At 36.6% G+C, this 12,903-nt stretch overlaps 1 protein-coding gene across 1 annotated transcript in view; it reads left to right on the top strand.

Annotated features, from left to right (window-relative positions):
* The window catches only part of LOC311279830 (uncharacterized protein), a 52,562-nt gene that overhangs the window by 22,068 nt on the left and 17,591 nt on the right, over positions 1 to 12,903 (top strand). The window contains exons 10-12 of the mRNA XM_084391583.1: positions 1,263 to 1,345; positions 1,861 to 2,021; positions 10,094 to 10,206. Of these exons, the coding sequence (XP_084247709.1) occupies positions 1,263 to 1,345; positions 1,861 to 2,021; positions 10,094 to 10,206 (357 nt within the window). The remainder of the gene's footprint in view (positions 1 to 1,262; positions 1,346 to 1,860; positions 2,022 to 10,093; positions 10,207 to 12,903) is intronic.

Genomic DNA, 12,903 nt, shown 5'->3' with positions numbered 1-12,903 from the left:
CCGTGTCCTCTTTGCTTCGCGATTTTTCTGTGCGTGAGAAAATTGATGCGTGGGGTGAGAGCGTGTGAAAAGTGTTTGCGTGTCTCACGGTTAATGCGCTAGCTTGGTCAACATCAGCGAATGCTGTCTGTCAAATTAATGTAATTCAAACTAACAATAAAAATGTAATATGAACAGAACGAATATGAACATATTCACTGGTAAAGGTGAAGGGGAGTAGCTTGAAAGAGTAGACCAACTCACTTTCTGGAGGTATACTGCCCCCATCTGGTATGGAATGTGGAGTATGAATTTATTTATTTTTACACAAGGCACCTTTAAGAAATCATTTGGATTAAATTGAAAAATCTGGATCTTGTTCTGTAGAATCACTGTGATGCTGTAATGACCAATATACATTTAAGTCAGAGATAAGGATCTAAATGAATTCAGTGATTCAGGTCAAATGATGATTATGTTCAAATATAACCAACACCACCTGATCAACTTTTCTCTTTGTTCATCTGAGAGTTATAACTCAGTTACAGCAGCCAAACAAATTCTAAAGTTAAACATTTAAAGGTCAACTGCCCAACTAAATCAAACACTGATCTCCATAATGGTGACTAAAATTTTTATGTTCTTGGAATGTTAGAAATCAACGTTTCTATACTGTTGAATTTTAAATCAAAATTAAGTTGAAAGAACGTTTGAGGAACATTATACCTTTTAAAACACGTTCCTCTGATGTCAAGAAAACTGGACATTTTTCACGTTTCCAGAACCAACACTGAATATTTGGAGAACGTTCTTATAACAAAAGTCTGTTAGCTGGGTGCTTGTTAACAGGCTTATTAAGGCTGAGATGACTTCATATTTAATATACACAGATTTTGTGGCTCAGATAAGGTCCAGTTCTGGTTTATTTCTTTGCTCTTGGCTGACATGTGGCATTGCTATGGCCTGCTTGTGGCCCAGATCTGGCAAACAGGAGTGGTCCACCCAAGTGCCGTCATTCCACGCTGCATGTGGGCCAGATCCGCATTCAACGTGTGCCAGATGTGAGCCGGATCTGGGCCGACACAATGTTGCTATCTGAGTTGTCATTTTTGGTTTTGGGTGGAAGTAAACCTAAAGATATACTGTAAATTAGATTTAAGAATTTAATTTTGCTCTGAAATATTTTACTCTTCTTGTGTTTATGCTTGTTAATTAATTATTTTAAAACACAACACAGACCTATTAGCATTCACTCACAAAAATTGATGACGGTTTGCTTACAGATGAGGGATCAAGTTCATCGTCACGTGGTGCGGCTGCTCCTCCTCCAACTGAAGAGGCTGAAGATCAAACTTCCTTTCACAAGGTAAAAGTTAAAATGGGACCAAAATATTTATTAAAAATTGATTTTTATTGTATTTTATTTGTTTAGGATTAGTATGTTGGACTGCTATGAATAAAAAATGTAACATGTTACTAAACAGACACATAAGCCATGATGCTAAATGCTTTAGACAGCCAAACTTCAAAACTCAACAAACAGTATTTTTTCATGTGATTTTTTCATTGGAAAGTGACAATCTGTCTGTCTGCATAATATATTACACAACTTGATGATGTAATAATGGCAATGTACAGAGTCAGAAATTACCTTTTACTGATTGACTCAAATAAGGTTAACATATTGTTGAGAACACAGTTTAGAGATCCTTCGGAAATGGCTCTATCTGTCCATGTTCTAAATGAATGAATTATTTAATAGAATATGTTTTCATAGTTTCTGCTGTCCCAAAAATGCTGATATTGTCTGAAACCTCACTTTTCCTGGTGCATTTCTAAACTGAGAACAGCATATAGTATTTACTCTTTTCTGTCCTGTAGATCTTCAACGACCCCATTCATGGTCAGATTGAGCTGCACCCCCTGCTGGTGAAGATCATCGACACTCCTCAGTTTCAGAGACTCCGTCACATCAAACAACTCGGAGGAACATATCTGGTGTATCCTGGAGCCACTCACACCCGCTTTGAACACTCACTTGGGTAAAGTACAATTAACGCAATAAAGTTTTAAAGCAACTTATGAGTAAATATAAACAGGATAATTTTTGGAACTAGAAAGGTGACAAACATTGGTGACAAAAAAGGGCATACTAATGCTGCCTTCACGTCCAACCAGAAAAGTCCTACCTCCCCCTGAAGTCATGATTATGAGCTTGTCACATTCATACGCTTTGTTGTCAGAAAGAACAGGAATCATGGAGGACACCAGGTTTATTTTTGCCTATTAACTATGAAAGTCATATTAAAGCCAAAATGCCATTGACAACCATGTAAACATTCTCCACACTACATGGCAAAATCCCCAGTGTTACATGAACACCCCTCAGTGTACATATGTGTCCACACTCCAGATTGTTAAAATAACACTGAGGCTACATCTACATTAAACCGGATACATTTGAAAGCGGCTCTCCGTCCGCAATCACGCAATTCTTCTGACAGGATCATTTTATTTAGCAAAATATCTCAGCATTCACTGAAGTGTCCAGGTCGCACTCACTCACCATTATATGTTTGGTCTAAATGTGACCGCTCACATTTGCTGTCCTGCAGTAAAACATGAGAGTACATTTTCTGTCATCTTTGCAGGACTGTGATATGAATAGTGTAAAAAGTAACACATTTTAGCAACAGTGTGGAAATGAATAACACATATCAGGCACAATACCGGTATAAACATGAATATATATAGGGGAATTATCACCCTACGTCACACGGCGTCACGCAGGTTCTACTGCGCATGTCGGGACCAAAAGACAACATCCGGAAAAATTTCGTGTTGTGCAGTCGGATGCCAGAATCGTAAATCTGTATAAATTTTTTTTTAAATCGAACTATTAGTATTATTCTTATCCGTATCCGTGTAATGATCAGCTGTTAAACGGGTCTTTCTGCAACCACGATGCGCGCGCATCCCGGATGTTTACAAACCTATAATTGGTCTATTAGTACAATATGCATCACATGACTAAACTTACGTCATTGTTTTTAAATACCTCCGTTTTCACAGTCCACACTACAACCCAAAAATGGTGCTTTAAAAAAGCTTCGTTTTCATTTATAAAAATGCTGTCTAAGTGTGGACGGAAGGCCAAAATGGAGAGAAAAAGATGCGTTATCAAATGAATAAATGTTGCGTCCACACAAGCACAGTTTAAAAAAAATCTATGTCCACATGAAAACACAAAAAAACACTATGAAGCGCTGTCAAGAGCATGCCAAACAACAGGTGTCGATATAACCCTAAACGTAAAGCCATATTGGCCAATCAGAAGCCTGAAAAAAGGTTATTACCGGTTCCGGGATAACAACATGTTGTCATAAGCAGTGACCGGCGTAGTATTGCATTCTGACGCCTCTGTTCTGCAATATAGTGGGAGAACTGCAGGTATCTGTATACAGGTTATACGCCTTGTTAGCACAGTTATTAGCAGCAATCCCAGACAACACTTTGATCTCACAGTGATGTCCAGAGGTGGAGATTCCAGGGGTCAGAAAGTAAAAGTCCTGCCATATATTTATTCCACCCATGAACTCACACAGCAAAAACTCCAGTGTTAAATGAACTCTCCTGGGAGTTTATTTGGCTCCAGACTCAAGAGTGTTAAAGTTAATGAGATAATTAAGTGATTGATTGAGTGATGATTGACCATTATTGAAGACACCTGATGTTAACAAGCAGAATCACTGAAGGAGAAAAATCACAATTTTAGACACCGTTATGGAGATTAGTGTTCGATTTAGTTGGGCAGTTGACCTTCAAATGATTATCTTTAGATTTTGTTTGGCTGTTGATCTGAGTTATTACAGCCAGATGAACAAAAAGAAAAGTTGATCAGGTGGTGTTGGTTATATTTGAACATAATCATAATTTGATCTGAATCACTGAACTCAATTAGAGCCTAATCTCTGACTTAAATGTATATTGGTCATTACAACATCACAGTAATTCTACAGATTAAGTTCCAGATTTTTCAATATAATTCAAATTATTTCTTAAAAGTTGTTCTGATAAAGAAAAAGAAAATGTCTGTGTGCCTTTCTTTAAGGCACACAGACATCAAGATTCAGTGTATGAATCTCAACAATGGTGCCAAAAAGAATATTCAATTAGGAAAACAAGACAATTCTATGGCTAAGGTGTATAACATGCCTGACAGCGCACCCCTGTACACCCTAAACGGAGAGCACATGTCATGATTATGGTGATGAGTGTTTGCTTTACTTGGTAAACTTAACTTCCCAGTCAACACTTTGATCTCACAGTGATGTCACCATGTGGTCACACCGTCAGCAATCTGAGTTCACAGTGATCTAAAAGTGTAACCTCACAGCGCTCTCACTGTGTGCTCAAACTGTGACCACAATACCCACATAGCAACATTGTGTTGGCCCAGATCCGGCCCACATCTGGCACACGTGGAAAGATGATCTGGCCCACATGCAGCGTGGAATTACGACACTTGGGTGGGCCGCTCCTGTTTGCCAAATCTGGGCCACAAGCAGGCCATAGCAATGCCACATGTCAGCCAAGAGCAAAGAAATAAACCACAACTGGACCTTATCTGAGCCACAAAATCTGTGTATATTAAATATGAAGTCATCTCAGCCTCTTAACAAAAAGAATCACTGAAAGAAAGAAGAGAACAGAAAAAAGAGACGAGCAGAAGCACAAGAACTACAACTGACTTCAGCCACAGCCTCAGATGAAATCAACTGAAGAGAAAAGAAGACATTAAATCTGTGAAGATCTCAGCAGAGGAGGATTAAACAACTCCACAAACAGCATTACCAGCTTCACTTATTACTAACCAGACTGACTTTATTTCTGTCAGACGTCTACAGAAGTTTTTATTGAGAATTAACAGAGGTTTAACTCTAATGTGTTTCATTTGAAGTCACCATAACAGTGATTAGTGTTTCCATTAGTTGGGCTCTTAACTCTTATTATATCTTTTGTCTTTTTTGGCCGCTGTGACAGTGTGTTTGTCAAACACATTTGCAGCAGCAAAGAAAGTTAAAGTGAAGTGAGATCAGGTGATGATGGTTACCTGTTGATGGTTTTATAATCATCATGAAGTAACCTGTTTCACTGAGGTAATTTGAATCTAACAACTGTGTTGTACCAATAATATATTCTCATTACAAGCCCTGTGTTACTGCAGCATGAGGTCCAGCAATATTATAACAATCAGTTAGAAGATTTTAACAAACATGAGCACGAAAAATTACTGTTCGATAACAAACACAGACATCAATAATCAACGTATGAATCTCAACAATGGTGACAATCTAAAGTACCTTGCTGCAATGCATGCTGGGTACCATCATTGTACAAAACTCCCAGCATGCATTGCAACATGAATAAATTAGGCAGCTGAATTGTCCTATTATTTTAATTCTAAATATGTGCTTTTATTTTTAGCTGTTTTTTTTTTTTTGACATTTAGTAGCTTTTCAGTGATGTTATGAATTAATCTGTTTATCTAAAAAAATATATATATATATATTGTCACCCTTGTTGAGATTCATGTGCTGATTTTTCGTTAAAATCTTCTAACTGATTGTTATAATATTGTTGGACCTCACGCTGCAGTAACACAGGGTTTGTGATGAGAATATATTAATGGTACAACACAGTTGTTAGATGCAAATTACCTCAGTGAATCAGTCTATTTCATGATGATTATAAAACCATCAACAGGTAACCATCATCACCTGATCTCGTTTCACTTTAGCTTTCTTTGCTGCTGCAAATATGTTTGACAAACACACTGTCACAGCGGCCAAAAAAGATATAATACCAGTTAAGAGCCCAACTAATGGAAACACTAATCACTGTTATGGTGACTTCAAATGAAACACATTAGAGTTAAACACCTGTTAATTCTCAATAAAAACTTTTGTAGACGTCTGACAGAAATAAAGTCAGTCTGGTTAGTAATAAGTGAAGCTGGTAATGCTGTTTGTGGAGTTGTTTAATGAAGTTGGAGCCTGACATCAAATGTTTAGACGTCAACCTAATTTTCATTTTCAACTAAAATGTTCAAATCCAATAACATTTATAGCTGGGGTGACCTCATATTGTGGCCATAAAATGAGCACACAGCGAGTGCGCTGTGAGGTTACACTTTTAGCTCACTGTGAACTCACATTGTGGTCATATGGAGAGATCACTGTGAGATCAACGTGTTGACTGGGATATTTTGGCTACGTCCACCATTTCACAGACTCGCCTCATGTACACAAAGGATAGTGGCTCATAATCTGATGTCAAACAAAGGAGATAACCACGCACCCCGACGTCACAAGCCAAAATCTGGTTACAAAACAAAACTCCAACACTGAGCAGAGGTGTGAAGTCCAGGTTCAGAAAGTAAAAGTCCTCCTCAGTATTTTATTCCAATCACCAGGGCCCGGTTTTTCAAAAGGTTTAATCCGGATAAAATTGATCCGGATTTAGTAATCTTTTTTTTGCGATCCGTGATCACGTAATCCATCTTACTTTTGAGCCAGTTTTTCAAAGCAACATCGGATTGGATCAATCTGATCCGGATAGGAACTTTTCAGGATTACCAAATCCTGTTTACTAGAGCCTTAAATGGAACCAACAGTGTAGTGGCTTAGCAAAGAACAACAGTTGGCAAAATACCGGTGGCCACAAATAACCGTTGTTTATTTTAATTTTAAGAAACAGAAACAGAAACACTGTAATAAACAGAAACATTTTACTTTCCTTATTTTGTTATAATGTTAAATTGTAGATTTTGTTGTGTTACCATACACTGTTAACCCTTGCTGTAAAAAAAGGCATAATTCAGACAGTATCATACCATTTTCCATTAAAACAGTAATATACCGTAGAAAACAAAAATAGCCTACAGGAATATACTGTAAATGAACAGTGCTCAAAATCGACACTCAGAGGCTGTTTTCCCAATCACACCCTATACCCTCATTCACTATTCCCTACATTAGTTCACTAATATAGTCCACTTGACAGAGTGAATGAAAAGAAGAGAGTGAATTGAGACACTGATGAACACCTGATAAGCAGAATCACTGAAGGACAGAGAAACAAGAACAGAAAAAAGAGAAACACAAGAACTACAACTGACTTCCAGCAACACTGAGTGTGAAACCAGTTTACAAACCAGTTTACGATTATTTCTTTCATACATGTACAAAAGTTCTTGTTGAGAATTAACAAAGATTTAGTTAATAATAAAATTTGTTGTCACCATGATGGAGATCAGTATTTGCTTTAGTTGGTCTCTTGTCCCTTGACTTCTTACCATTCATCTCTCTCTGACTGCTGTAACAGTGAGTTTATAAAACACATTTGTTATGGCAAGAAAAAGTCAAGAGGAAGTTGATCAGGTGTTTTTATTCATTTGTGATGATGTCACAGTCATCCTGGACATGTCTGATTTTCAGATTATTCCTGTATATATTCATTGAGATTATGGGTATGTCATATTTAGCATAAATCTGTGTATCTACAAAATGAAGTCAATATTTCTGTTATCAGGTCTTCTGAAAAATAACAATCATATAGTGCATTCAATTTTATTTTACTCCTGCTTGACTCAGACACACACAGATATCAACAATCAGCATATGAATCTCAACAATGGTGAAAAGTTTCATGTCGCAATGCATGCTGGGTTCCAGGATAATATAAAACTCCCAGCATGCACTGCTGCATGAATAATAAAAAAAAGAAATATTGCCACCATTGTTGAGATTAATGTGCTAAATTGTGATATCTCTGTGTTTCTAAAACATAGTGTAGCTTTATTTTTTTTGGTTTATGCATGATGTGTTAAAAAAAGAGTCATATTGCTGTAGTTTCACAGTGGTGCTAATGTAACACTTTTGATCGAGGCTAAGACTCTGAATGAATAAGAATTAATTCCTTAGTGAATGATCAGGCTATATGATGATTTTGTCATCATAAGCATTATAACTGCAATCATTCATAAACTGTGTGCGCACAAGTGTGACTTGCAAAAACACAGCTCAAGCAGCAAAAGAAAAATGAATATTTTAGCATCAGCATCCCAACTAAAGCAAGCACTGATCTCTATAATGGTAACTTCAAACAAACATTTTCAATAACAACTTCTGTATGACAGAAATAAAGTCATACTGGTTAATAATAAGTGTAATAATGTGTAATGGCTGGAAGTCAGTCGTAGTTATTGTGTTTCTCTATTTTCTGTTTGTGTGTTTCTCTTTCCTTCAGTGATTCTGCTTATTAACAGCAGGTGTTCATCACTAATGCTCAACAATAACTTACATATTCCCTTAATTATCTCACTGCAACACTGTCTCAATGTTACTTTTACTCATTGTAGTGTGGATTTCCTGTGGGGTTGAAAGGGTTAACAGTGTAAGATAAAAAGTCACACCCACAAAATGTATTTTAACAGTAATAAACTGTAAGTTATAAAACAGGTTTATACTGGCAACACTGTTGCCAGTAGTTTACTGTAAAATTAATTTTTGGGTCACCATTGTGCAGAAGAGTAGAGCCTGTGCTTCAGTCCAGGAGAAGATCTACAAACATTGATGATATGCTGCATGTTGCTTTATTTAACAGGCAGTGACTGTGTAGTTGCTGGTCCAGTGGAAATCTCTTTATGTTCAATAGTTTTTTAGTGGTCTCAAATGAAAGAAGTTCACAGTTTTACTTTGCTCACATTATTAATGCATTATACATTTGAGTTAATACATTTAAATGACAGTTGGTCAATTTAAGGCAGTCGGTTTCTGCAAGTGTAATTAGTTCATTTGAATTAGAAATTAGTGCATTTTTACAGAAACAAACTAGATTACAGTAAAGAACTGTACAATTAACAGTATTTTACTGGCAACAGTGTTGCCAGTATTTTACTGTAAAAAAACCCGGTAAGGTCTAACAGTGTATCTCATTAGATGTGACATGCTTCATATATGCTTCAAATATGAAGAAATGTATATATCATCAGTAAACATTGATTTTGTGATCATTCACTTTAAAAAAAAAAAAACTCTCTGGTTTTATTTGGTTCGAAAAATCACAACTGAATCCACCCTTCTGATGGGATCAGGCTAATCCTGTTTTTTTTGGATCAAATAGATCCCAAACCGAGTTCAAAGTTCTGAAAAACCCAAAGGGCAGGTTTGATCCAGATCAAATTTAAGATCGGATTACATGATCTGATCTTAGTTCAGAATCCCTCTTTTGCTTTTGAAAAACCCATTTCCAAGATTTGATCCAATCCGTGATCCGGAATCCCACTGGATTAATTTTGAAAAACTGGGCCCTGGATTTGCTAATTCAGACAGGAGAGAGAACTAATTAGTGAAATCAGCTGTGTGAGTTCATGGGTGGAATAAACATATGGCAGGACTTCTACTTTCTGAACCCTGGACTTTCCACCTCTGACAAACTGTGAGTGAATGAATGAATGAATGAATGAATGAATGAATGAATTTATTAATATGAGGCTTGCAAAAACATAGTTATAGCAATCAGAGGAAAAAAAACTGATGTTAAAAAGTCAATGGTCAAGAGTTCAACACTGTTGCCAGTTAATTTCTTTTCTTTTTTTTTCTTCTTTTTTTTATCTCAATGGGACCTCTCTGGAAAAAAGGATGAAATCAAATAAATAAATAAATAAAACAATTATTTTGTAAATCTAGTCTTAAAATATTTTGTTTCTTGATCTCTTCTATTTTGTAATTTATTTTCATATTTAAAGTGTATTGTTTTACATTGTTGTGCTCTTTTTGTATTCTTCTTCTTCTTCTTCTTCTTCTTCTTCTAATAATAATAATAATAATAATAATAATAATTATTATTATTATTATTAGAATAACATATTTAACTTAATTTGAGTGTTGCTATGAGAAACACTTTTTTTTTTTTTTTTTTTTACTTCACAAAACATTGCTTACCCTGTTCTAATTTATTCTAAATCCATTCATCATAAAATTGATCAAACAGTGTAAAAGCTGGATGTATCCTGTGTTTTGTTTAAAATTGTTGTTTTGATGTTGTGCAGTGCTGCATATTTAGCAGGACGTCTGGCCAAAGTTCTGCAAGAGCAGAAACCGGAGGAGATACGGGATCAAGACATATTGTGTGTCCAAATTGCTGCTCTGTGCTATAATTTAGGTGAGTGCCAGAAACATCCACTTTTAGTGGAAAATACATACTAAAAATGATCTGTGGCCGTGGCTGTGCTGATACACAGGGAAGGAGAGGCTGCTTTTTTAATGGATGTGAATGGAGAAGAGGCTTCACTACACTGAATAAACCGCTTTTGTGAGGAAACAGCTTATCATTTACTGAATCGACTGCCTGTCCACTAATCTTCAACATGTTTTAAACTAAACAATACTTTTGTTGGGAACGATATGTAGATGTTACTATGATAAAAAGGTTATTTTATAAGAGAAGGCAAAGGGAATGTCGCGACAGGTAAGGCTCATTTACGGCATTAACATCGTATTTAAAGCTATAGTAGGTAATCCTGTTCAGAAACACTTTTTTTATACTGGGTGAAATGGTCCTTCCATCCTGAGAGTAGTCAATACATTATGTGTTCAGAAAAAAGGAATGAAAACAATCAGACCTCTGTAGCAGCTGCAGGACAGTAAAAACTCTGACCAATCACTGCCACTCGGTCCGAGTGTAAATAACCAATCAGATGCCTTCAGAGGCAGGAGGAGTGTCTTAGCAGTGTCAATCAAGTTCGCGTACGCGCTGATCGCCCCTCTCTTGCACAGCGCGTACCCTCATTCAAATGATTGCCGGTGTGCCGAGCAGCTGTGCTAATGGCGGACAAACAACCAAACCTGCCAGTTTCTCGAGTGGAACCTGCTCATACAACAAAGACAGGTAAACGGAAAAAGACCGATGACGATATACAAGCCCGTCGGAGCCCATTGACTCAGTGTTAAAACTCTAGCCGCATAACATACAGATAAAATGTCACGCACTGTGCAAAGCAACAATTGAAACCTGCTAACCTTATATCTAGCGACCTTATCCGTCGTCATCGGTGACCCTGCATGTTTACTAGCCTGCGCGTTCACGGCAGGCTCCGCTGTGGGGGGAACTTTACATAACAAAATACATGTTTAACAGCTAGTAGGCCTAACGTTATATGTTATGAATCTTACACGAAATTCATCTTCATCACAGTGCAACTAATGGAAAAACGTGTATCAATGCAACCTGTTTTTAGCTTTGCCTTATAGTTATAACTGGCTCGTTAGCGAATCAAAAAATATATATTTTAAACTTTACCAATATCGATATGATAGCTTGATAGTGAGTAGGCTACTAAAATACATCTTATTTGTTTATATTCATAATGATAAAGTTAGATTTTTTTATTACATGTGATTCTGACATGATGCTACATGCACTGCGCTCCTTCCTCTCCGCTCGTCTCAGGTAAATAATGCGTCTTCCAGCTCAGCGGGCGGAGTCGTGCGTTCATGTGTTTTGGGGGCGTGGCTTTGGAAGGACCCCAGAAGGGAGAGGGTGGACTGAATGGAAATAATGAGCTGTCTTTAAAACAGTCGTTAGAGGTCTACATACACTCGATTTTTATACTTTCTTTTTCAGAATACTTACATTTTAATTATGTATTGATATATACATAAAGTTTAAACAAATTTGAAAAATAAGTTTTTTAGACCATTCTTACCTACCCCAGCTTTAATAGTAATATTGAGTGATATTGTATGTTGTCTAAAGAAAGTAAAAAAATATATTTTGGCTTTCAGGTTTAACCAGTAATAATAAGACTTGAATTGTAATGACTATTATAACTGCATGCATGCATATGACTCTGATATTATGCATATTGATGAATAAAGAGAAAATTAACTATTTTATTACAAATATTGTGTTATATTGTTTAATTAATAAAAAATAAAACATGTTGTTTTTTCTATCGCTGCCAGGTTAATCTCGCACTTTAATGATATATGACTGCTGTGTGCCTAATGATGATTATATAATGCTTTTTAATGAATGATGGTAAAATAAAATACATATTATTTTATTGAATTAAATATGTATTAAATTACAATTAAGTTTTTAGTGTAATCTTAAATGTAGGGTTTTTTTGCAGTCTGCAGTGATGAGTACTTTGCAGCTAATAGAGATATTAACGCTTTTTTTTTTTTTCGCAGTAAAGCACATTCCACAAACAATGCAGTGCTACTGTAGCTTTACTAGCGATATAACCCCAAGTATAGAACAGTTACTGCACTGAACTGTGGGCACTGACATTACACAATAGGCTGAGGTGCGTCACCTGATTAAAGTTAGCCGTTACTCTTTCTCCATTGGTAAGAGATGAAGGGTACGTTTACACGACAACGATATGCTTAAAACGGAGAAGCTTTTCCCCATTCATACAGATCCACGGAAATGACTAAAAATGCTGTATTCTGCTGCCAGGCCACTAGATGGCGATGAATCGCTATAGTCTGAACACATAATGCGCATGTGCATGACGTCATCATCTTCAAAGATTCACGTTTTTGTTGTTTACACAGAGACCGTTTTCAAAAACGTGCACTTTGAAACCCGTTTTCAAAATTTTGCATTTTCAGGCACCCAAAACTAGCCTGGTCTTATCAGACTCTCGTACATTTCATTTGTACAGAGAGTCTGGCCACTCTCCATTGACAAGCGTTAACTTCCTTGAAGGCGGGTACTCTGTTGAAGTTTTGAGCTATTGGATCTGCCCAGAGTCACTCTGGATCTGCCATAACCAATCGCTAACATTTAGCTGTGACGTATGTCTACAACTCAAACTAGCGCACCTCAACGTCATTGTTCTCAGCCACT

Source organism: Rutilus rutilus, assembly GCF_951802725.1.
Source record: "Rutilus rutilus genome assembly, chromosome: 2".
Taxonomy (NCBI): domain Eukaryota; kingdom Metazoa; phylum Chordata; class Actinopteri; order Cypriniformes; family Leuciscidae; genus Rutilus; species Rutilus rutilus.
The sequence above is the reverse complement of the archived record's forward strand: the minus strand, read 5'-3'. Positions and strand labels throughout refer to the sequence as shown.